The 26,812-nt window shown below is 42.1% G+C and overlaps 1 protein-coding gene across 1 annotated transcript in view; it reads right to left on the bottom strand.

The window, feature by feature from the left end:
* WDPCP (WD repeat containing planar cell polarity effector) overlaps nucleotides 1-3,514 on the bottom strand; it is a 166,845-nt gene extending 163,331 nt beyond the window's left edge. The window contains exons 1-3 of the mRNA XM_065402010.1: nucleotides 3,454-3,514; nucleotides 1,893-1,937; nucleotides 788-838 (exon numbers count right to left, since the gene is read on the bottom strand). Coding sequence (XP_065258082.1) covers nucleotides 788-838; nucleotides 1,893-1,937; nucleotides 3,454-3,514 — 157 coding nt within the window. The remainder of the gene's footprint in view (nucleotides 1-787; nucleotides 839-1,892; nucleotides 1,938-3,453) is intronic.
* Nucleotides 3,515-26,812: the final 23,298 nt, after the last annotated feature.

Below are 26,812 nucleotides of genomic sequence, written 5' to 3'. Positions count from 1 at the left end.
CTCTAGCAGCATTGTGATAGTAATGTGATAGTATCATTAAAACTTCTTTTAACCAGTGAGAAGGAACATATAATCCAATGTAAATTTCCCCCAAAAAACCTCACCAAACAAATTAGGAATACAGCTGATTATTAGCGCCAGGTTTCTTTTACTCCTCTTGGAAAATTTTTAGTTTTGTACCAATTAATATATAAATTCTTTCAATTATTTAAGATATTTATTGATAATCTCCAGACTAAATTTGATAAGGAGAGTCCTGGATTATATTTATTTCTGTTTTTACTTGGCAAGAGAAATGAGAAACAATTGTGACTACCATGCTCAATGATATAAATAAAATTAATAAAATTATAAATTAATGGAGATATCCTATCTCCTAGAACTGGAAGGGACCTTGAAAGGTCATAAAGTCCAGCCCCCTGTCTTCACTAGCAGGACCAAGTATTGGTTTTGCCCCAGATCCCTAAGTGGCCCCCTCAAGGATTGAACTCACAACCCTGGGTTTAGCAGGCCAATGCTCAAACCACTGAGCTATCCCTCCTCCCCAATATAAATATTTTCTATATATAGAAAAGATATATTGCAATTACATAAGGAAGGTTTAGTTACATCTTGTGAATTATTTTGTGCTCTTTAGGTCTATGATATTCACTCTCCTACTATATGGTATGTGCAGAAAGTTGAGTTTGAAGAAGAGAGATTATTTTAGTGTTTTGCTAGGGGCAACCGCAATTAAAAAAAAGTAACACAATCTTATCACAACGAGTAACCTAGAAAATGTCCTTACATTCCACAAGCTGTTGTTTCTCTTCTAAGTAACCATGGTTCATTTGTGATACTAAAAAAGGGGGGGGGGGAGGGAGAATGAAAAGACGAATGTTAACCCTCACAACTGCTGTCAGCAAATATGAATACATTAAAGAGACGATTCAGACATTTTAATAAAACACAGAAATTTACACAAAATTAAGACAGCCCTGATTTTTTCACCTCACAGTCAGAGATCGTAAATTGGCAGTGAAAGAAAGGCTTATGCAGCCCAACAGGTGGGCCAGTATTACCGAGCCTCCAATCTCATCAGATAGTGAAGTGAGCTGCAACTGAATCCAGGAGAGAAGCTGAGTCAGTCTGTCATCAGAACCATGGAGACAGCATATTAACCACCAAGCTAAGTACATGGGATGCCCACACAAGCCTCCGCTTTAACCTGGCCTGAAACAGGAAGTAACTGTAGCTGAAAAGACCTTTTGGGCCATCATGAAACTTCGAGGATTAACAGGATTAATCAGATAAAGAAAATTGATCATTCACTCTGAAATGCCTATTTCAGATATCAGGTAAAGATCCAGGAGGCTAACTCTAGTGCATTCCTCTGCGTTTACGATGCCCTCTGCTGGGATGCCAACAAATAAAAAATTACTGGAATGCTCAATATCAAATTGGCCATATCTGAAACACTATATTACATTAAAATTATAGTGTTAAATAGTTTTATTAATTTTTCTTTATAGCACATACAAGATTGTTAGGTAGAAAATATAGACACTCCGAGGCCTGGTTGATGTTTAGTTTATCACTCTCCAAATGTAAGAGGCATTCAGTCATATCTATTGAAAGTTCCTTTAATCATTTTTATGATTCATTTAATTATTATCTATAGTTTTTGTCTATCGGAATAAAAAGTTTAAAAATAGATTCAGATTACTCGAGAGAGTCTCTGTGACTGTTTCCTGATTCTAGAGAAATACAAAAAGACTCTTGCATATTAAGAAGAAATTCATTGCTGAGTTTATACATAACACCATTAGCCAAACAACTTGTTCCCAAAGCAGACCAAACATTTCAAAGTTTTAAACAGCTTTTTTTATAGTTAAATACAATTTATACTGTACCTGGTTCTTTCTTGTCATAGTATTGATAGATCCCAATGTCTTCATCTACATAATCGAGTGGAAATATCATTAAATCGTGATTGTGTGTGACTTGAAAAAATGTAGCACATAAAATGAAATTGAATCACTTTTTAAAAAAATGCCTCCTGGTGACTGGCAATGTTACCGCTATTGGCCTGTAAATTGCAACTATTTTTTTTTATACTTGTGCACTTTGGGAAGCTCCCCTTCCCATGGTAAAAAGCTCCCATTTCTAGCTATGTGGTGCTCTAAGATATTAGACTTTAAAGAGATACTATTTTACTATAAATTGGCCCAAGACTCACTCTATCTCATCCTGGCCTTGGGAGAGATTTTTGGGGAAATTCCTCAGTTGGGGAAGAAGGTGGAAGGCATTTCTTTGGCTGGCTGACTTTAAAATAAAATAGCAGCTTCCTGAAGCTATTCAGAGGTTTGGACTGTTAGAATAAGAGCGGAGGGAGATGGGTTAGTGGGCAACAGGTCAAAGTCGCATGATATATTCATTTATCATATGGCTCTGCAAATTATCACATAGCTATCATTTCCAGAGATGGGATTTTATACACACTATTTGTAATAAGCAAAAGCAATGTTAGGTTGGAATCCATTACAAAGAAATCTGAAAATAATGAACTGTCATTTAAAGATCTGGTTTCTCCCAACAAACAAAGTCTAACAGTTCATGTTTCTGAAATGTAACAGTTCATAACATGCTTTTAATTACAATTATCATAATTAATTATTTTATTTAGGCTGCCAGGCTTTTATGGACAGTCTGGCTATTGATTAAACATTTTATCTAGTTGTCATTACAGCAGGCTTGTTCTCATAAGGATATGGGACACTGTGGGATATTGAGTCAATATTTGATTAATCATATTTTTGTATGGTTTTTAGTGTTACTGGAATGCACCTTGCTACAACTGTCATAGGGACTAGATGTCAAATAAATGTGGTTTTGGTATCACACATTTCAAAACCAGTGGTTTGTTGAGCATTGGATTTTAGCACTTGCAAAGCTAGAAGTATAAAGGTTTTTTCCACATGGATGGTAATTAGTCATGTATCTCAAATTACTTCGAAAACTGGAATGATAGTTTAATAAGACAAATGTATCTTAAGTATACCAGTTCTCCATTCAACATTTTCAGAGCATGAGCAATAAAGTATTGTTACATATTAAGTACATATTATAATTCTTCTGCAATCAACTGGAATGGATGAATGAATATCAATAAACTAGTCATTATAGTGAAACCTATAGTAAAGCAGCACATGGCTTCTTAAAAGGAAACATGAATTAGACAATATATAATCTTAATAATTTTTCATTATTGACAAGGATACTCCAGATCTATGACAAGATAAGAAGCTAACCACATTATACCATACTACTTTTATATAATTTGTTTTCCCCAAGCATAAAAATAAACTTCAACTTCACATGAGTATTCAGAATTTTATATCAATTGAATATTCATTGACAGGTTTTGTTATTCTGTTTTAGGAAAAGGTTGGAATTTGGTCACAGTTGATTTACCCCCAACATGTAAGGTATTCTTCAAAGACCACAGGTGCATCTCAGTCAGGCAGAAAGACATCTGATGGCAGATGGAAACTCAGTCCTATCAAAGGAAGGAAAGAAACAACATGTGCAAATTAATTACCTTCTACCACCAGTGAAACTGAAAGTCTCTTGGCAACTTAGTGGTAAAAGAGCCTGCCATTGGAGATATTCTGAAAGCAGAATTATATAGTAACCACACATACAGTACTGCTCTTATTTCTGCTCCTATGAATGATGCTACCTAAGAGACAAAAAATTAGTCCTTTCTGTTATACTAAATGTACTATGTTGCTATATGTATATATGGATTGTATTTTAATTCTAAGTAGGTATTATAATAGGATCAGAAACAGTCTTTAAGGGCCTGAAATATACCATTTTGAATAATTGTAATTGCCTCTCATTAAAAGTTGACATATTCAGCAACAGCAAAGTCAGTGACACACGAGAATGAATTTGACACAATAAGGTTGTTTGGGTTTTTTTTTGCTTTATATTTAGAGCCAAATTTACAACCAGGCTCTATCTTTGTCCTTGCAGCTGTTTACATACAACATTGCCAGATATGCGTGTGTCAAAGTAATAACTGTGCAAGCAAAATTAGAGGCTGTTTTTTAAGGTTTGACCCCGGAATATTAGAATATACTTTTAGGGTTTGACCCTGCAAGCCCTGCACATAGGAAACATTCAGTGAAGTCAAGAGAGAGTTTTGAACAGGAGAGCCTTGCAGGCACTAGTAATTAAAAGTGAAATACCTAAAGTGACGGCTTTCCTAGATCAGAAACATAGGGAGATTATATTAAATTATTACTAACGCACAAGGACAACCGGTGTCAATCAGATAAAATGTATAAGGTGACTGTTATGTAACATGATTGCAATTCTAACGTTTTTTTGTTTCTTTAAAGTGTTGTCTCTCCATATTCACAGTTGTGAGAATGAGTCCCCTTCTGTCCCCTCTCTCATCCCACGCCACTGAGCATCACGAACCTTCTGGAAAGTAGTTTCCATTGGACCTGTGTGACCAACCTCTTGTGGCACCAAATATTCCCAGCTGAGGTTACAAACAAGGCCATGTGCCCCAACTGCCTCTGCCCAATGGTTGCATCAAAGTAGAACTCTGCGGAATAGAGGAAGGAGGGCATTTAACATGAATATGCAGAGGCAACAGTCCTGAAGAACCGTAGTTCGTATGGTACTGGCCAGAGCCATGTTTTTCATTTTGGAGATAGGCTCTCATTTTCCCACTGTGGGAGTCTAAATAGTACTACACCCACAGAAAGATGGGCTGAGGAGTTCTATCTGGAACTGCCCTCCCAAAACATGCATCTGACATAAATGTCAAATCAAGAGAGTTGTATGATGAAAATATTAGAGACTCATCATGGATGTCACCTTAGTCCTGATAAAGATTGCTGTAATACCCTGAGATACTTTCACCCTAGCTAACATATTATATCTCAGTGCACAGCTTAATCCACTTAAACACTGCTGAGTAGAAAAAGCATTCCTTTTACACCGATCCCCAAAACTACAAAAAATCTTTCTGACTTCCTAAACCCCTTAGTCCTATCCAAGTACAAGTTCAAAACACACGACATCTAGTGAATGGAGTATAGTCTCCCCTGGGCGAGAATGAGGTTTTGGCAAAAACACCAGGAGATTGCTGGAACTCGGGCACCACTTTTGGAATAAGTATGGGATGAGGACACAGGACAACACTGTCCATGTGGAAGACAGTGAAAGGAGGCTAGCCATTAAATTCTGTAATACTCTTGTTCTTCTTACAGATGTAACTGACAAGTGGAAGAAAAACAAGTCCTCAAGAATCACAAGGTTAAGGTCCTTGATAGAATTTGTTCTCTGACTGACAGGAAGACATTAATTAACCGCATTTTTTCAGAAATTTTGTGAGTGTGGTTTGACTGAAAAAAAAAATAGAATCTGCCACTCACAGATGATATATTGAGCTGGCATGCAGGAGCACCTTGACAGAAGAAAAGAGGCTGAGAGACTTAGGCACAATGAATAATCTAATATATGGACGCAGAACCTGGAGATGGTGTTACCATCTGTTTATAGAGAAAATCTTTTCCACTTCTGAGAATAGTATTTCAACGTAAATTGATTTCTGGACTGCACCAAAAAAACTCCTGTCCTTCAACAGGGCACACCAGATCACAAAGAATTAAAGTCTTGTGACCCAAGCTCAGAGGTGGAGCAACTCAGCAACTGCAGATTAGGATGCACAACACCATCTTTCTGAGATAGCAGGTCCAATTATACCAGTAGGAGAAAAAAAAATTCTCACGAGACATTTGTTAATGGACTCTGTGATTTAAACCCATTGAGGACCTCACTGTACAATATTGCTTCACCGTTATTATTAGGAGAGCACCTCAGCTGTATAACTGATATACTTTGACTTCTTACGACTTCAGGCTGCTTTCATTTTATTTCTTGGAAGGCAGAATATTCATTGAAATTTGCTAGACTCCTTTTTTTGGTTACAAGAAATCTACATACTTCAAACCTGGTGGTCTGGTCTCTAAAGTATTCTCTCTGACTAGTCTTATATTTTTATTCTGGCAATCAACTTCTTCCAAGCTTGTAGGTTCACTGTCACTCACAAATTAAGCTCATTTTTCATTGCCAACTTCAAAGTCACCATTCACTCAATCGGATTATGATGAAGACTGAGTAGAAAACATCTGCTAAACATGGTATCCCCCAAGCTGATTTAAACTTCTCCAAGTATGAGAGCCAACAGAGACATTAACAGTTATGGTAATTCTTAGAACAAAATTCTTGCTTTTTCATCTAATTATTACCATTATATTTTTGGTTTTAGTCTGTTTATGAGCCAAGCCTTGAGCATCAGAGAGACAGAAAGGAAGAGAGGAGCAAAAGGGAAGTACCGGATTAAGCACCAAAAGAATGCTTTCAAGTGTTTTTTTCCCTTGAGTGTCAGAGAGGAAAAGACAGAAAGGTGCTTTGCACTCAGCACCAAATAATAACTTTTGGATACTTTTCCTATTTTTAAACATTTTCACTCCACTATTGAGAAAAAGAAAAAAAAAAGGTGTGTAGGAAAATGATCAAACTGAAGCAGCATATTCAAAATTACATTTTAGTCCTCAGCTAAAAAATGATGGATTGACTGTCCAGGGGAGTGATGTCCTCTGTTTATTCACAGGAGTAAAAGATGGATCCTGCCAACATATCCAGGCCTGATCTGGAGGTACCACATCTAGGCGTGAGGGGCAATTCAGTTTATAGACCCATCCTATCCTTGGCCTTTATGCCCTGACTATCAACGAGAAGGCCAATCAGTGCCAGTTGTGGAGATGGCTTGTTTTGGTGAAGTGATCACCAGTCCACTGGAAAAACTTTTTAACCATCCCCTAACCTGAGACGTCTTCTGTTTAATTATATTTTACTCCAGTCTGTATGAATGGAAGACTTATGTCCCTAAAATAAAATGTGATACATTCCATGCATTAATATTCACTATTATGGAATTATTCTCCTCTGGTAGGAAACATATTTGAAGGAACTCAACCCAGGCACAACAATCAAATTATAGCATCTCAATATCTAACTACCTGATTTGTTGCACAATTTTCTTAACTCTTTTTTTTTAAAAATGATGTGCAAAGTTTACAACATTTCTTTAACTGCATCAATTAGGCTCTGCTCCTGCAAAGACTTACGCACATGCTTCAAGCATATGCGATGTCACATTGAGCGAAATGAAATTACTCATCTGCTTGAATTTAAGCAAATAAATCTTTGCAGGATTTGTAAAGACAAGTGCAGGTTACCTTTTACGTATGCCCTTTTCTTGCTTCTGGTTTATAAGTTTTGTGATCTTAATTTTTTTCTGACGTTTGATTTCTTCATTGACTTAAAGCTCTCCTTAAGCTTGCAAAGTTCTGTTTTAAAAAATTGAAAGAAAAAGAACTATTTTGCTAGGAAGATTTTCCAACCTATTTTTATATAAAGATAGTTGGGATATATCTGTATATATAAATATATATACACATTTTTGCTGTGATGTTTATCTAACTATACATTAGCTAAGGCTTTTTCCGAAGTCGTAACGTGAGCTCTATTTTAGCAAAATATCACCACAATTTTATTTTAACTTTAGCAAAATTAATTACATGAGAGAATAAGGAAATGGCTATCATTTTTATAAGCTTCTGGACAGAATATCTTCCAAAGCTCAGTTTTGTTTTTTACTACTTTTTCCATGTGGGCATCAGAATTATCTCTCTGTAATCACTGGAATTCATTCCCATTTTCATTGTCAAAGCTATAACTGATCAGATATCAGGTGTTCAACCAATGAGGTAAGCCAGAAAACCACTCTACAATTCATTCTGTGTTTCTGAGATGTAATATCTGGAGCAGCAGTGATCAGTCTCTTTTTCTTCTTCTTCATGACCAATTTCTCCTTCACCAAGGAGAGCAATTCCTTGCAGCACAGTGATATTAAGAAATGTAATAGTCAACTCTGTGAGATAAAGTTTGGATCCAATCAGAAACACTAGATAAGAAGGTATGTACTGTAGCTTTGATGAGCAGACAAATATATTTCATTGTGCAAAATATGCAAAACACATTTTAAAAAGCTGGAAAACAGGAAGGTTCGTATTTTTAAAGTAATCTTTTTTTATTTTATTTTACTGTAACTTGATCAACTAGCTTAAACAACAAATAGTTATCCCGTACAAACAAGTAGATCTCTTTGAGCTCAATCCTGCTCCCATAGCAATTAATGGAAAAATATACACTGACATTTATGGGAGCAGGATCATTCCCTTTGTATCTGTTCACATGGATGTCATGTCTTGGGAAAAATATTTGACCTGAGTGCTATATAATGGAAGGCATTTAGAAACAAAATAGAAATGTAGATAATCTGATTTTTTTTAAAAACCTTCATTAGGAATCAGTTTGTAATCTGGTTGAGTATAAAAATAATCCAGATTCTTAATTCTCCCTTATAGTTTATTCCACCAAACTGCTAATATCTCAGTGATTTAAGGAAACTACTCTATTATCTAGGGTGACCAGATCACCACACTAAAATATCGGGACACATTGGGGTGCCATCAGCCCTGCCCACAATCCACCCCCGCTCCTCCCAGGCTCCACCCCCACTCTGCCCCAGGTCCCGCCCTCTCCCCACTCGGCCCCGCCATCGTGCCCTTCATCATCCCACGGCCTGACGCTGGCTTGCTGCGTCCCTCCTCAGTCCCCCACCCACCGCTCGCCTCCCCGCCCGCTCGCCTCTTCACTCCACCGCCCGCCACTCAACCCTACGATGCCGACTTCCCCTCTGCCGGGTAGGTGCTCGCCCACCCCCGCCTCTTTCCGCCCCTGCACCACCCTCGCCCCACCCCCATTCCACCCCCTTCCCCAATTCCCCGCCCCTGCCCTGCCTCTTCTCCGCCTCCTCCCCTGAGCACACCAAAACCCCGCTCCTCCCCGCTCCCTCCTGGAAAGCGCTAAGCGCTGCCAAACAGCTGTTAGGCGGCGGGAAGCACCGGAGGGGGGGAGGAGTGGGGACGCGGCACGCTAGGAGGAAGGGGGGAGAAAGAGGCGAGGAGGGGGGAGCTTGGCTGCAATTTTTCCCCGTGGGTGCTCCAGCCCCGGAGCACCCATGGGGTCAGCACCCGCCTCCCCTTCGCCTCCTTACCTGAATATTGGGACAAATGGCGTCCCGATCGTACATTGATCGGGACGCAGGACAAAGGGTTAAATATCGGGACAGTCCCGATTTTATCGGGACATCTGGTCACCCTACTATTATCTCTCAAATTTCATATACATGTCAATATTTTTCATGTAGGCGTTCCCACTTTCATCTGCTTACCATGGCTGGATTCAGGAGAGCAGACAAGGAAAATAAGAACTTAGCTGTGTTTGTTGGCTTTGGCCCAAATGTCTAAGGGCTAGATCCTGCAAATGGAGCCATGTGAGCAGACCCCTACACCTTGGCACAACACCACTGAAGTCAGTGGCAATTTGAGCGGGTAGAGGCATTTGCTTGCCTCGGTCTATTTGTAAGAGCTTCCTCTAAGTTTAGATCCAGAATTGAAACTGAACTTTCAACTTTTCAGTGGGCCTGGGGATGAGGAATTTGAGGTGCAGGAGGGGACTCCGAGCTGGTGCAGGGGGCTGAGGTGTGAGGTGCAGGCTCCAGGAATGGGCTCAGGGCTGGGGTAGGGGGTTGGGGTGCAGGAGGGGGTGTGGGCTCTGGGAGAGAGTTAGGGTGCAGGAGGGGGTTCTGACCTGGGGCAGGGGGTTGGGGTGTGGGTGGGGGTGCGGGATCTGGGAGGGAGTTAGGGTGCGAGAGGGGGTTCCGACCTCAGGTAGGGGGTTGAGGGTGGGGGCTCTAGCCGGGCAGCGCTTACCTCAGGCAGCTCCCAGTCGGTGGCGCAGCAGGGCTAAAGCAGGCTCTATGACTGCCCTGCTCCGTGCTGCTCCTGGAAGCGGCCGGCATGTTCGGCCAGGCAGCTCTGTGCGGTGCGCACTGCCCGTGCCCACAGGTGCCGCCCCCACAGCTCCCATTGGCTGCTGTTCCAGGCCAATGGGAGCTGTGGAGCACTCCCTGATCACCCCTGCGCCTAGGGGCCAGACATGCTGGCCACTTCAGGGGAGCTGCACAGAACCTGGGCAGGCATGGAGCCTGCCTTAGCCCTGCTGCACTGTCAACTGGACTTTTAACGGCCCGGTCAGTGGTGCTGACCAGAGCCGCCAGGGTCCCTTTTCGAGTGGGTGTTCCGGTCAAAAAACAGATGCCTGGCAATCCTACCTAGGAACTCTAGCAAAGAACAAGCTAAACTTGAGAATGAACAACTGAAGTTTGGTTGCTGTGGGAATCATAATTCTGACATTCTGATATCTGCATGTTTAAATTCTCATCTTTAAGGTGGCATTAACAAAGCTGTATGTATGTGTTTAAATAGAAGTTTGACATTGCATAATAAATAACATTCAGGGCCTGGTTCTCATTTTCACTATGTCCCTTTACGCCACTCTGGCAGGGTAAAGGGCTTTAAATGGAGTACAAATTACATTACATTTATCCACACCCCCCCCCCTCTCTTTACGCAAAATCCCCTTTCCACTGTCAGAGAAATGTAAAGAGGCTTTAGTGTAAATGGGAATTAGGACCTCCATTTATAAATGCAATCCTCAGTTTTAGGAAGTGGAAATCCATACATGTTCTTATAAACCAACTCAATTCAAAATCTGACCTATCTTAAAATATTAGTTTCAGACTTTTTTCAGAAGAAAAAGGTAATATGTAGACGGGTGTACAACACACAGTATACACTGTAATGAAATACACACTGAAGCTCTTATTGTAAGAAAAGGCTGAATAATCATTGAAGGGAAATACATTATCTGATAACCCAAGAATTCTGGCATGAAAATCATACATTGTAAATTTATTTCCATATGCCGTGAAGTTGTTTCATGCTCCATTGAATTAATTCTTCATGGTTTTTATTATTGTTTTAGAAATCTGAAACTAAGTCCCGTCTTTTGTAATTACAAATAGTTAAGTTATATTTACAGTTTTAAATTTTAAGATAGTTCAGTGTTTAACTGTAACAAAATTATATAGCTCCTTAAAAATATCAAAATTACTACATAACTCTCATCCTAATCAAAAGTTCAGCTATAAATCAGAACAAACATTTTCACCCCAAGTGATAGTAATTAAAAGCACATCTTAAATGCATATCTTTCATTTAATATAGCTGCTGCTCATCTATCTTACCTGGATTCAAAATATTGCAGTCCTGATCCTGCAACTAGTTCTGCATGGATGGGGTCCAATGGGGATCCATGTGGGCTGAAAGTGCCACCTATGCAGAGCCAATAGCAGGATCAGATCCTTAAACAGTATCCGTAAAAATAAATACAAAATTCAGAAATTCACTGCATTTTTATTTGACTGCTAAGTATCAGGATTAACAGAAATCATTATTTTGAACAGTTTGGTTGCTTAACTGTGTGTTGTAGAGAGTCCTGAAGCACATGGTGAAGAACCACTATTTGTTGCGGATCAGCTATATTCGACTTCTTGGATTAGCAATCTCTTGAAAAAATGTCAACAACTTGTCAGTTCACTCCTGTTCAAATATTTGCAAGGAAGAGATGTTCTAAAATACACTTGTATGAACATTCTATATTTCTAGATGCTGATGGACAAGTATTTGTGTTTATTATACACGGGCATCTCCATTTTATGCAATATTACATTAACTACAACCTGATTCACTCACAGTATTGGCACACCTTTTTTGGTATGGGGAATGTTTTTTTAGTGAAATACTTACACTGGTCCAAGCCCTAGTGTAGACACAGTTATACTGGCATAAAGGTGCCTTATACCAGTATAGTTTAATTCCTTTTCCCATATTGAAATAGTTATAGCAATATAAAGTGCCCACTGAAACATTTGTGTGTGTTGGGTCTTTGTCCAGCTTGCTGGAAGAAAAGGGGCATTGCCCTTTTAAGGGTTCCCTTGCAACGGGGGGCAGAAGGGAGAAAGCTTACAGGGATGGACAGGAAGGGCAGGATGCAGTTGGGGCCAGGTCAAGGTCACTGCATTGCCCTTCCTGCTAACAGAAAGAGTGGGAGAGGTATTTATAACCCATGCAGCCATGAAAGGCCCTGTTTCCCATTATCAAGATGGAAGAACCCACCCACACATGTATTTGGAATAGGACTGGGTTCCCTTTTGACCTGCTGTGGGCATCACACTAGTTTCCCCTTTACCCTGGTGGGACTTGAAGGAATTTTTCCCTCCCGCCAGATTGGCCAAGGGTTTTTCATCTTCCCTACAGCTGGTCTGGTCTGGTGGGGTGGAGTAGGCAGGTTAGATTATCATGTCACAATTTATACATAATAGGTGTGGCAAATGTTCAATGCAGGTACTTAGTATGGAAGGCATATGTTATTGGATACATGTGATTGGAAAAGGATTTGAAGGAATACATCCCTTATGGGAACTGAGTAAGTGGGGTTGGAAGCTCCTGGTGTCTTGTCAGCAGGGAGCCAAACCCCTCCTTTTCCTGGTCCCCTTTAAGGGAGCTGAGGAAAGGGGTTTGGGGCTCCTACATCTGGATCAGAGACAGCCACCTCCTCCCTGCACTGTACAATTTATTGCCAGATACTTCCAGGTATTATACATGAATAAAGTTGCGGCCTAATTAATCCACATTCATGGCTTTCTGTCTTTCTTCCAGCATGGACGGACAAAGAACCTTTATACAAATGCAACTGCCCACACTAGGAGGGCTGTACCCTTTAACTATAATGGTATAGTGAGACGAGGCAAGGCCAGATGGCTATAGTAAAGTAGTGAGGAACAGGTACATTAGCCCCAGGCTAAACAAATCCCTGGTACCATGGTAACCAAAAGTTGCTCCAGGTTAATCAAGACACCTGGGGCCAATTTGTCCTTTGTAAAGAACAAATCATGTCAAACCAATCTGATAGCTTTCTTTGATAGGATAACGAGTCTTGTGGATAAGGGAGAAGTGGTGGATGCGGTATACCTAGACTTTAGTAAGGCATTTGATACGGTCTCGTATGATATTCTTATCAATAAACTAGGAAAATACAACTTAGATGGGGCTACTATAAGGTGGGTGCATAAATGGCTGGATAACTGTACTCAGAGAGTAGTTATTAATGGTTCCCAATCCTGCTGGAAAGGTATAACAAGTGGGGTTCCGCAGGGGTCTGTTTTGGGACCGGCTCTGTTCAATATCTTCATCAATGACTTAGATATTGGCGTAGAAAGTACGCTTATTAAGTTTGCAGATGAAACCAAACTGGGAGGGATTGCAACTGCTTTGGAATATAGGGTCATAATTCAAAATGATCTGGACAAATTGGAGAAATGGTCTGAGGTAAACAGGATGAAGTTTAATAAAGACAAATGCAAAGTGCTCCACTTAGGAAGGAACAATCAGTTTCACACATACAGAATGGGAAGAGACTGTCTAGGAAGGAATATGGCAGAAAGGGATCTAGGGGTTATAGTGGACCACAAGCTAAATATGAGTCAACAGTGTGATGCTGTTGCAAAAAAAGCAAACATGATTCTGGGATGCATTATCAGGTGTGTTGTGAGCAAGACATGAGAAGCCATTCTTCCGCTCTACTCTGCGCTGGTTAGGCCTCAACTGGAGTATTGTGTCCAGTTCTGGGCACCGCATTTCAAGAAAGATGTGGAGAAATTGGAGAGGGTCCAGAGAAGAGCAACAAGAATGATTAAAGGTCTTGTGAACATGACCTATGAAGGAAGGCTGAAAGAATTGGGTTTGTTTAGTTTGGAAAAGTGAAGACTGAGAGGGGACATGATAGCAGTTTTCAGGTATCTAAAAGGGTGTCATAAGGAGGGAGAAAACTTGTTCACCTTAGCCTCTAAAGATAGAACAAGAAACTGCAGCAAGGGAGGTTTAGGTTGGACATTAGGAAAAAGTTCCTAACTGTCAGGGTGGTTAAACACTGGAATAAATTGCCTAGGAAGGTTATGGAATCTCCATCTCTGGAGATATTTAAGAGTAGGTTAGATAAATGTCTATCAGGGATGGTCTAGACAGTATTTGGTCCTGTCATGAGGGCAGGGGACTGGACTCGATGACCTCTCGAGGTCCCTTCCAGTCCTAGAATCTATGAATCTATGAATTAAGATCCTTCTAGAAAGCAGTGGAGATAGCTAGGTTGATTGGGACACCTGAAGCCAATCAAGGGCTGGCTGGAACTAGTTAAAAGCCTCCCAGTTAGTCAGTGAGGTGCGCATGTCAGGAGCTGTAGGAGAAAGCTGTGCTGTTGGAGGAACTAAGCAGTACAAATCCATATCAGGTGCAAGGAAGGAGGCCCTGAGGTAACGGTGAAGGAGATATTGAGTGGGGGCTGCTGTGGGGAAGTGGGCCACGGAATTGTACACGTCCTATTTCCAAAAAGTCAGCTACCATAGCTGCTACTATTAGGGTCCCTGGGCTGGAGCCCGGAGTAGAGGCTGGGCCCGGGCTCCCCCCTCCCCTCCCCGATTAATCACTGAGACTGGGAGACAACAGAGACTGTGCGAGGGAGAGTTGCTTCTCCTCACCTCCCTTGCTTGCTTATGATGAAAATGGCTCAGTAAGCTGTGACCCTTGCCTCTAGAGAGAGAAAGGCTATGTGGAGGGTCACAGTGAGCCTCTGAGGCTAGCGAAATCCACCAGGAAACACGGGACCCACGGAGACAAGGACAGAGCTTTGTCACAATAGTTAAAGCAATACAACTTGCGTGTGTAGACAAGCCCTTAATTACCATCAGACTTTTAATTTATAATAAACTCTGCTCAATTCTTTCTGCGCATGCTCAAATCCTGGCCTTTAATGTAATTAAGTATTGCTATGGTACAAATTGGTACTCAAGGTTGTAGCAAAATTTTGTGCATTTTTATCTATAAAATTCAATGCCTCATGATCACCATCTATTCCCTCCATATTTCCTCAGTCCTTAGTTGGGCACACTGAAGTCAACAAGACTTCAGTGTGAAAATGGCATGATTTGGCCCTTTAAAAGTAAAAACATACAGACGTGTGTGTGTGTTTTTGGCATAGATTTGGTGTATCTGCCTTAAAGGCATCTATTTTATTTTGACTCACTGTTGCTTCACTTTCCTTCTGAATCAAGCCAACATTTTCACACCTGTCTGCCTATATTTTAGACACCTAAAGCCACATTTAGGCATCTAAATAAAAGTGGCCTAATTTTTAGAGGTACTTAAGCCAATGGACGCTGTAGGTTCTCAGCACTTCTGAACATCAGGCCTCATATTTAGGTATCTAAAAATGGCTTTATGTGCCGAAGATCTGAACAGCACTTCTCATGCTTATACAGATTCCCTAATTTTGACAAAAACATATATAAATTAATTTTTGGGAGAGTTGGGCATAGCTCTAGTGTGATGAGGAGGAAATAAATTAAAAATAAACAGGTGCTTCTACAATAAATATAACGAACACTGGCTGAAAAAGATGCAGTTTAATGATCACAGTACAGATACATTTATCAGGTTCATTTAAATATCAATCAGTCTGTCTAGGCACTTACATTGCCCTCATCATTAAGGTATTTGAGTGCCTCACAGACATTCATGAATTATCCTTAAAATACTCCCTTGAGGTAAGGAAGTAACATTGTTCCCATTTGACAGATGGGGACTGAGGCACAGAAAATACTGGCTTGCCTAAGGTTAGACAGCTATATATTGTGGCCAATTCAGAAACTGAATCCAGATCTCATGAGTTCCAGCCCACTGCCTAACCCAGAAAATCATCTTTCATACCTTCATGCATACTTTTACAACATAATATTGATACACTCTTGTGAAAGGCAGCTATTGACTAACTTACAAGATAACAGGATTAAGAATAACTAAACCGAATGAACTTGAGGTAATGCTATTTGGTAGAGACATTCAGTTTATGAATCAGTCATACCTCTGACAACATTAATGGAGCCCAGCACTCATTGTTTAATTGATACTGCAGGCAAGTAACACAATCTGTAGCAACTGTCTGACAGAGCTGGTGTGAAAAGTTAAATGCTCACCAAAGATAGATATAATTGACCTGGGTTTTGACTTCATAGAGTGAAAAGTTCATATACACTTTTTGGTAAAGACCCTTAAGGCCTGATAACAGATAAGTAATTCACACTGTAGATAACCAGTGTTGACACATGACATAGGGTAATTGTAGAAATACTAAATGCCAAACTGTTTTATGCTATATTTTTAGACATTGAATGTTGTTTCAAAGTTTTTCAAAACTTCAAGTCAATAGATCTTACATTTTCACATAAATGATTTCTCACTGCAAAGCCCTGAGAGAAGGCAATACATCTTTATGGTTTTTAAAATGAGAAAAGATGAGCATCAAGAAATTATTCTAACACAAAATAAAAATATTTAAATAATACTCACAGAATCATGGAAATGTAGGGTTGGAAGGGACCTTGAAAGGTCATCTAATCCATCCCACTGCACTGAGGCAGAACCAAATATACCGAGACCATCCCTGACAGGTGTTTGTCTAACCTGTTCTTAAAAACCTCCAGTGACCGGGATTCCACAACCTCCCTTGGTAACCTGTTCCAGTACTTGACTATAATGGCAGCTCTATTAATACCAGTTGTAGCTAAACCAGATTCTAACATTGCTTGGCTAGCAACTGCGGGGCTGCAGTGACATAGAGGGTTTTAAGAAATGTTTGCACCATTGCTCTAGCAGTGTAACGAGGCATGTCTTACTCAAAGCAGAAGCTCTTTGGAGCTGAGAACGTCTTATCCATGTTTGTAATGAACAGTGTAAATTGATGGATCTATAGAAATATTATAGAACAACAACATGGAAATTCAAAGAGTCTGAAATACTTTTTGTAACTCATCCCTATATGCACAGGTATTTTAGTTCATCAGACATCTAATACCAGCCACTGTTAGGGAACATGCCATAATTCTGAATTTACTTGCTTTCAGCAGTTTAAATAAGATTCATAGATAGATAGGTAGATCTATATCTATACCTATATCAGTGTCCTGAGATTTAGCTATCAAACTCCCACATTGGTGGGAATCACACAGTTCATTTCCCATGCAGAGCACTGAAAATGTAGTCCCTTCATGTTATCTGAGTAACATCTACTTAATTTCCTATTGTGTGTGCGCGCACGCATGTAGAAACCAATTTCTCATTGTAACAGAGGGCTTGGAGGGCTGGGTGGCCTAGTGATTGGAGTGCTTGATTTCCAGCCTCCTGGTTGGTTGAGGTGCCTCAATCTTTAAGGCTGGGGGGAACTGGGGAACCTGGGCCCTTCACATTCACTGGGTCTCAGCCCAGGACCCTGTGTAAGTCAACTCCTGAGTAGGGGACCTCCCAGCACAGAGTCTATGTTCACTGCCCTGGGCTATGTCCTAACACTGTCCCTTCAGTTTGGGGCTTGGCCCCTATAGTCCAAGTCGCTGTGGTGATTTGTCTCGAGGAGTGCCCCCTTGTGAACCTTGGGTAGTGTCCTGTTGCTGTTCCAGGTTCCTCCGGGCAGGGCAGCCGTAAGTTTGGTGGGGTTGGAACCCCACAAGGGCTCTGCATTTCAGTCAAGCTGGCCAGAATTTGGGCTAGTGTCTTCTCCCTCCTGAGGTGCCCTGTGAAGGATATGGGATGGCAAGTCGCATAACATCCTTTCAGTAGGGTTGGGGTACCAGAAGCGGATTCCAAACGGCCTCAGTTTGCCGGTCCTTCTCAATGCAGTATAGGTGGTCAGCCTGAAATTTGAAGTGTGAGAACAAACCCACTTGACAGGGCTCGATATTCTCCCCATTTACTACCCCAACTGGGGAGTATGCTCGGCTCAGCATGTTGTCTGCCTGTTGTTCTACAAAATTGGAGAACTGGGTCAGAATCTGGGACCGCCACATGAGGTTGGGACGGGGCCTTGTATTGCTGGGTGGGTTCTGATGAGTGGGATGTCCCCTCACCTGGATCAGGTTGGATATTAGGAAAAACTTTTTCACTAGGAGGGTAGTGAAGCACTGGAATGGGTTACCTAGGGAGGTGGTGGAATCTCCTTCCTTAGAGGTTTTTAAGGTCAGGCTTGACAAAGCCCTGGCTGGGATGATTTAGTTGGGAATTGGTCCTGCTCTGAGAGGTTTGGACTAGATGACCTCCTGAGGTCCCTTCCAACCCTGCTATTCTATGATCAGGGATCTCTCCCACACCTGCAAGGGTCACAGGCTCAGGCAGATCTATAGCTGGCAGTAGGGAGGCCTTGCAGTCTGAAGGGGGTCCCACAAGCTCCTTTAACAACTCCCCAAAATGGCTCCAGTCTCAGCTGCTAATAACAGGGTACGCAAGTGTCAGGGCCAGGCCCACCATCAGGGACTTTGTACGCTCCCGCACTGTTAGAGTCACCTAAATGCAAGGATACAATTTCACATCCCCATATACACACTGTAACAGGATAGTGCCCCAACTCGACCCCGGGGCCTCTATGTAAATCCATGGTACGCCCACATCTTGAATACTGTGTGCACATGGGGTTGCCCCATCTCAAAAAAGATATATTGGAATTGGAAAAGGTTCAGTAAAGGGGCAACAAAAATGATTAGGGGTATGAAACGGCTTCCGTATGAGGAGAGATTAATAAGACTGGGACTTTTCAGCTTGGAAAAGAGACGGCTAAGGGGAGATATGATTGAGGTCTATAAAATCATGACTGGTGTAGAGAAAGTAGATAAGAAAGTGTTGTTTACTACTTCTCATAACACAAGAACTAGGGATCACCAAATGAAATTAATAGGCAGCAGGTTTAAAACAAATAAAAGGAAGTATTTCTTCACACAACGCACAGTCAACCTGTGGAACTCCTTGCCAGAGGATGTTGTGAAGGCCAAGACCATAACAGGGTTCAAAAAAGAACTAGATAAATTCATGGAGGATAGGTCTATCAATGGCTATTAGCCAGGATGGGCAGGAATGGTGTCCCTAGCCTCTGTTTGCCAGAAACTGAGAATGAGCAACAGGAGATGGTTCACTTGATTATTACCTGTTCTGTTCATTCCCTCTGGGGCACCTGGCACTGGCCACTGTCAGAAGACAGGATACTGGGCTAGATGGACCTTTGGTCTGACCCAGTAGGGCCATTCTTATGTTCTTATGGGTTAGGAACCATAGAGCTTCACATGAGGGTCTGGGCACACTGAGTCCACAAGCCCCACCTCTTCTATCCCATTCACTCGTACCTGGATAGTTATCTGCGCTGAGTTGTGTTGTGGAGCTCATGCCCCCCAGGGTCAAGATCTTCCCAAAGCTATACTCCATGTAGGGGTAATCTCTGGACCAGTGCCTGGGATGGTCACATGTGAAACATTTGTCTGGGTCTTGGCTGTTACCCTGTCCCGACTCAGGGTACTGAGGTGCTCTCTTCCCCATGAGATCTGCCAAGTTCAGGCTCCAGTGATGTTCCTTTCTTAACCTCTGGTGGGTCACTGGTTTTCAGACTGGGGTGCGAGTCATTGGCTCCAGACTTGCAGGCAGGAAGACCCTGGGGCCTCTCAGTCCTCAGGCCCTCTGGAGTCCAGGTGAGGGGGGGGAGTTGGTTTAAGCCACTCAAGATACTGGCTTCCATGGGCTGCTTCCTCTTTTGGTGGCAGGGGGCTCTTGGTCCCCACAGGTCTCTGTTGGGGTGCCATTATGGGGGTCTTTGTGGCCATGTAATTTTCAACCAGCTGAATGGCATCCGCCATGGTTTCAGGACGATGCTGTAACACCCATTCCTTTCTCCCAAGGGGTAGTATCTGGGTGAACTGTTCCAGAAGGACTAGCTTGGCTACCTGAGCTCCAGTCTTTGTGACTGGTTTTAGCCATTTCCAGCATGAGTCTTGTAGTTTCTGGGCAACCAAGTGAGGTCTTGCCCACGGTGGGTACTGTTCCCTATGAAAGCATTGCTGGAATGTCTCTTCCGAGATGCCTAAGACGTTGAGAATGGTTGCCTTGACATGCTTATATTCTTGGGCTGCGGCAGGGTCTAAAGACTCTAAAGCATGATACATGGCTTGCACTACCCCGGTTAAGTATGGGACAGCACCACAGTCCATTGGTCTCGGGGCCATGGGGCTACTATTGCCACCTGCTCAAAGGTTTGAAGGAAGGCCTTGGGATCATATTCAGGCCCCAATTTGGTGAGTCTGATGGGGGCGGGGGTCATAGCTGGGGTGCGATTTGCTGGCTCTGCTGGAACAGGTGGCCATAGTATTGTGACCACGTGTTGGATCAGCTGCTGCTGATTAGCCATCTGCTGAAGCAGTTGCTGCTGCTGCTGCGGGTGCTTCTTGTGTGTTTTGTTCGGCCAACCATTTTAGCAGCTGTTCTATCTCCATTCAGCCAGAGGGGGTTGAGGTTGGTGGTTGCTTAAGGGTTTTTTTGTGTTTTTTTCCAATTCCCTTATTCCAGGACTAGGGCATCTGCCCACATTCTCCACCAAAACTGTAACAGAGGTCTTGGAGGGCCAGGTGGCTTAGTAGTTGGAGCGCTGGGTTTCTGGCCCCCTGCTTGGTCGAGGTTGTGATGCTGTATGGAATCTGGGGGACACTTTAGGATATTATAAATACTAATATTGTAAAACTGCAAGGAATCTGATCAGATATGCCATGTAAGATATCGGTGGAAATGTTATGATTTTCCAAATATGATGATCTTGTTTATATGTTTGTCAGGGTTCCCTCCCCACTCTGAACTCTGGGGTACAGATGTGGGGACCCGCATGAAAGACCCCGTAAGCTTATTTCTACCAGCTTAGGTTAAAAACTCCCCTATTCCTTGGATTAAGTAACGCTGCCACCACCAAGTGATTTAAACAAACATTTAGGGAGGGCCACTTGGAGCCCTACCTTCCTCAAATATCCCCCCCAACCCCTACACCCCCTTTCTTGGGCAGGCTTGAGAATAATCCCCCAAGCCCCTACACCCCCTTTCCTGGGAAGGCTTGAGAATAATATCCTCACAACTTGGTACAGGTGAACACAGACCCAAACCCTTGGATCTTAAAACAATGAAAAATCAATCAGGTTCTTAAAAGAAGAATTTTAATTAAAGAAAAGGTAAAAGAATTACCTCTGTAAAATTGGGATGGTAAGTACTTTACAGAATAACAAAAGACTCAATAACATAGAGGATCTCCCCTCTAGGCAAAACCTTAAAGTTAGAAATCCAGGGATAAACCTCCCTCTAGACAAGGAAAATCACAAGCCAAAATAAAAGTAATCTAATGTATTTCTTCACTAGTACTTACTAATGGAGTTGGACAGCTTGCTTTCTTGATCTGTCTCCGGCAAGCATAAGAACAGACAGACAAAGAACAGACAAAACAAAGCCTTTCCCCCCTCCTCAGATTTGAAAGCATCTTGTCCTCTTATTGGTCCTTTTGGTCAGGTGCCAGCTAGGTTACCTGAGCTTCTTAACCCATTACACGTAAAAGGATTTTGTGCCTCTGGCCAGGAGGGATTTTATAGTACTGTATACAGAAAGGTGGTTTCCCTTCCCTTTATATTTATGACAATGTTTGTATCACTTTTGTATTATGAGTTATAGATATGTGTGGTATATCTGTATTTCCAAAGTTGTGCTGTGTTTCTGGGTGATGCCCCCCCAGACAGATTGGCATCAGTACTAGGCCTGCTTGATGACCCTTCAAGGGACGTCAACTGTACATGAACCCATTGAAAGGGTTATGACTCAGCAAGACATGCAGGGGCATGCCTATGGACAGAACTCTAAGGCTTCCATGCCATGTGCTGGGCAGCTCGTGTTTGGAACAAAGTAAATAGAAGTTGCATGGCAAAAAACTATAAAAGGCAGCTGCATCTTCTCCATTTTGTCTTCAATCCTGCTTCTTACCTCTAGTGACTTTTCTACGAACTGAAGCTCTGAACAAAGGACTGAAAGACCCATCCAAGCTGTGGATGTGTTCCAGAGGGACTTTCAAGCCAGCAAACTCACCAATGGTGCTAAGGACCTGATATATGGACTTTGAAGTCTTTGTATGTATGTAACTCTCTTCTTGTCCTTTCTTTTTTCTTTATAATAAACCTTTAGTTTTAGACACTAAAGGCTTGTCTGGCAGCATGATATTTTGGGTAAGATCCAACCTAATATTGACCTGGCAATGTGGCTGGTGGGGTTCAGAACATTTTGTATAGTGAGAATAATTGTTTAAATAACTTCTCACTGTACTGCACCTAGGTGGTGACTGGGAGCCAGAGAACCGGAATGCAAAAAGGGGGCTGTGTGATTTCTTTTTTTGCTTCTTGATAACCAATGTGGGGGATCAGGAGCAGTTTGTGACTGGTTGAAGAGCTTAACTTTAGTGTTAGCCACCAGTTTGGGGAGTGTCTGCTCTCCCTTTTGCACCCTGCCCTGACTTTGGCATTTCCAGTGAGGGCTGCCCTGGACACAGCGTGTCACAGAGGTGTCTCAGTCTTTAAGGCTTAGGGGGGTAGAGGGAACCAACCCTTCTCACTCCACCAGGTCCCAGCACAGGGTCCCTGCGTAAGTCTACCCCTGAGTAGGGGACCTCCCAGCATGGAGTTTACGTCCACTGCCCTGGGCTACATCTTACCACTGTCCCTTCAGTTTGGGGCATGGCCCCTATAGTCGAAGTCACTGTGATGGTTGTCTCTAGGAGTGCCCCCTAGTGAACCTCGGGCAGCGTCCTGTTGCGGTCCCAGGTTCTTCCAGGCAGAGCAGCTGTAAGTTTGGTGGGGTTGGAATCCCAAAAGATCTCTGTGCTTTGGCCACCTGGGTTTCTCTTAGGCCGGGTGCTCCTAGGCCTCCTCCTCGGTCTCCTTTGACCAGGGAGACAGTGCTTGTTTCCTGGTGGCTGCCTTGGCTGGCAGGCTTTCCCCTCAGGTAGGGAGGCAGCTAGCTCCTCATCAGTCAGCCCCAAATTGAGTCAGTTTCTCTCCCCCACGCTTGGCATTGGCTGCAGGTATAATGGGGCAGGACTAGCTGGGCCCAACGGCTCTCTTTAACCCTTTCTGTGCTGGTGGGCAGTTTCTCTGCTTCATCACACTCATAGAACTGAACAGCTCATAGCATATCTGTATTCTAAGCTGCAAAGGGTAAGTACCTGTATATTTATTTAAATAATTTCAAAAACACATTGACGAATTAGTTACAAATCTTACAAAAACTTTCAAGTTGTCTTAGAAAATATTTTCTGAGAACATAGTAGGAGCTGTTTAATTTTATCTTTAAATGTAATTTTTGGTATTTTATTTTAAAATAGTTTTGACATTCAGATAATTTATCAGTAGCTTCTTTACTATGACCCATTTTCTTCTCCTTTTCTGCGTGTTTCTTCTAGGCAATAAATTAAATTTCACTAATATTTGAAGATCAGTTGTGACCTTTTGCATAGCCATTTTCAAGGTTCATGTTAATATGAACATCTTGTTTGCTAGTATTTATTTTTAATATTTTTGCTGTTGCACGTAACTTCCAGTTAATCCAACAAGACTTGTATCTAGTTGTCTTCAATATAATATAAAAAAACCCTATGTCTATGTGTCAGACTTCCTTTTAACCAAGATTTGATTGCAAACACAAACAACAAGCTTTTCTTCCTTTGTACTCCTTTCTGATCTTCAAACAGGTTACTATGAAAAGGACTTACAATTTTTCTATTTTAAGACATATTCATCTCTAACATTTCAGTGGAGGAAGACAGAAAAATAGAAATGTTCATATTACAATAATTAATTCCAGATTGTAATGCCACCGTACAGGTTTATGTTATTATTGCACAGATACGCAGGAGGAAAAAGGACTTTGAAGAAAAAATGCGCTTGTTCAAACATTTTATAATCACAGTTTTAACAGTTGAGCAGAGGACCACATGCAAAATTAAAGGTAGAGAGATTTAAATACTGTACCATTGACTGGTTTGCTTTTGCCAGAGAGGAGTAAAGTGAGGCCAGTCTTGTCTATAAGAAGAGTTCAGTTAAATCTGCTTGAGCAGGGATGCCTTATAAACAGGATGACCAGATAGCAACTGTGAAAAAACAGGACTGGGGGTTGGGGGTAATAGGCACCTATATAAGAAAAAGTCCCCCAAAACAGGACTGTCCCTTTAAAAACGGGACATCTGGTCATTATAAACATCATTATAAACAATGAAAATGAAACAAGTCATGTCCAAAGCGTGCTGAGACAGCCATGTAAACAGCAAGTTTCAGAAAACTGGCTCAAGCCAAAACTGGACATTTTCGACAGTAACAAGCCAAAACTTAAGAAATCCATTCACCAACAAGCAACCAGGAAACTTCCCTGGTGAAAGTGATTGAGGGGAGTGGGTATTTATCCATTGATCTTCTCAGAATACAAGCTTTTATTTGGAGCAGAGTTACGTTTCTAGCCCTTATGGTTGCAACAATAGCCTTCTGAATGTGAACTGAATGTGACCCAGTGCAGTACTGTCTTCCTGAATCTAAAGACAAGCAACCTGAAACTGTTGTGAAGACTAAGACCCAAATCCTGGGAACGGCCTGAGTAGTCAGGCTATTCTATAGGAAGTTCTAGGGCTACAGGGCAGTGATCAGATACCATGGTGATGAGTGTAGTGTAAGAACCTATACGGAATAGAAAATAAAAATGAATCGGAGGAAGAAAGCGTCTCACCTAGCCAATTCTTTAGCTACTTCTCAAGTGCCAAGCAGCCACTTGTGCCTTACTATGAGGAATGAGACCGGAAGAAATAGCTAATAGATCAGAATTGCAGCACATCCACCAAATCCCCCAGACCTTGCAGAGGTGTGAACAGTCCCTATGCAGTCTTCCCAGATCCTGTCCCACCCATTTGCAGGAAAACTACACTGTAGTGAGCAAGTTTTGTCCCTAAAAGAGATGTCTGTTATGTCTAGAACTTTTGAATGTCTTTAACTCTCTTCCCTCCCATCTGCACATACACTGGGGAAGGCTGCAAACAGGATAACTCTTCTAGATAGTGACCTGCCGGCAGGGCCGGCTCCAGGGTTTTGGCTGCCCCAAGCAGCCAAAAAAAAAAAAAAGCCACGATCGCGATCTGTGGCGGCAATTCGGCGGGAGGTCCTTCGCTCCAAGCGGGAGTGAGGGACCGTCCGCCGAATTGCCACCGAATACCTGGACGTGCCGCCCCTCGCCGGAGCGGCTGCCCCAAGCACCTGCTTGCCAGGCTGGTGCCTGGAGCCGGCCCTGCCTGCCGGATGACTTGAGAAATGATAAAGACCTGAGAATATTGGTACATAAAAGTCACAATAAGAAACAACATCAGCTGAAATGAGGGAAACCAATGTTGTAAATGACATGAATGAACACAATAAAGAGATTGGCCATATGACGGACAGAAAGAGAGGGAGAGAGAAGCAGAAAAATGTGATGGATGAAGAAAAGGTATGTATGTGTGACAGATATAGATTAGACAGACCAAAGCCCTCCTAATGTGCACCCGCTTGACCTGCAAACCAAATATTTACACCTCTGCCCTATGGGAAGAAAGAGGAAAGGCAGGCGGGGTCAGCAGTGCAGAGGGGTTGAAGAGATTTCTTGCACCTACTGCTCAGTCACCTATATTCTGGGCACTAAAAGAAGCACAATGTCCCGCAGTAGCACACTGCAGTATTGGTTCAGTACAGATAAGGAATTGTGAGTCCTACCTACTGAATCATGGACACTACTCGCTGCAGCATCTGGGTTTTCCTTGGAGGTCTACCATCAAAATGTTACGCTTCAGATCTGACACCACCACAGACAGATAGTTTGGCTGCAGGCTAACTGGAGCAGGACTCTCTTTCTTGTTCTCAGTTGTCCTTGTCCACCCAAGCGTGGTCTTGTAGCGGCTGATCTTACACCCTTGAAAGCAATGGGAGCTACATAATTGACTTCAGTGGGCACAGGATCAAACCTTTATTTCTTCCTTACTTGCTAGTGGTCTTGTCCCTCCTTCCTTCTTCCACGGTATCTCATGTATCTTCCTGTTATTGCCTTCAACCACTGTATGTTGGATCTCTATCTTCTTCCCTCTAATCCATGGCATGTTTTAATTTCCCTTTTACTGTAGATATCCTTACACCAATACTTGCTCACAGTGAGATGCTGACTGCAGAGTGAAATTTATTAGAATCATCACTAGTTTCAGTTTACTGTTCATACGCCATCAAGAAATTGACCAGTTTACAAACGGATGAATATGGAAATAGATGTCAAGATACCAGTGGGTGAAGCTATGTAAATTGAGACAAGAGGTGTCCAAATAACAGTAGTTATATCACCACTGAATTCAATACTACCCTCTAGTGGCAATACTAAGCCACTAAAAGAGCAATATCTGATTATACAGCAGACAGGTATGGATATTTGCAGGAAAGCAATAGTCCTCAAGGGATGTAAAAATAACAATAGCTAAATGTACAGTCATGCTGTAATCCCACAGCCTGAAATACCATTTTAAAAGTCTGTAAATCACAAAAATTAGCCTTCTCAACTTCTTAATTACAGCTTGTTCAAACACTCACAGTATCACTTAATCTCCTAATTAGCTTCATTAGTCCGCCCTAGAAATAGTTATTTCCAACATGGCATCTACCTTGTAACATAATCCATGCCTATAAACAAGGCTTTGGTTGGAATATACCTGCATTTATTAGCCAGACTGCAAAACATTAAAGAAAAACAGAAATCCAGTATATGGCCTAGCTATATTTGTCTACAGA

This window comes from Emys orbicularis, chromosome 3 (genome assembly GCF_028017835.1).
Source record: "Emys orbicularis isolate rEmyOrb1 chromosome 3, rEmyOrb1.hap1, whole genome shotgun sequence".
Taxonomy (NCBI): domain Eukaryota; kingdom Metazoa; phylum Chordata; order Testudines; family Emydidae; genus Emys; species Emys orbicularis.
This window is presented reverse-complemented; position numbering and strand designations above follow the sequence as displayed.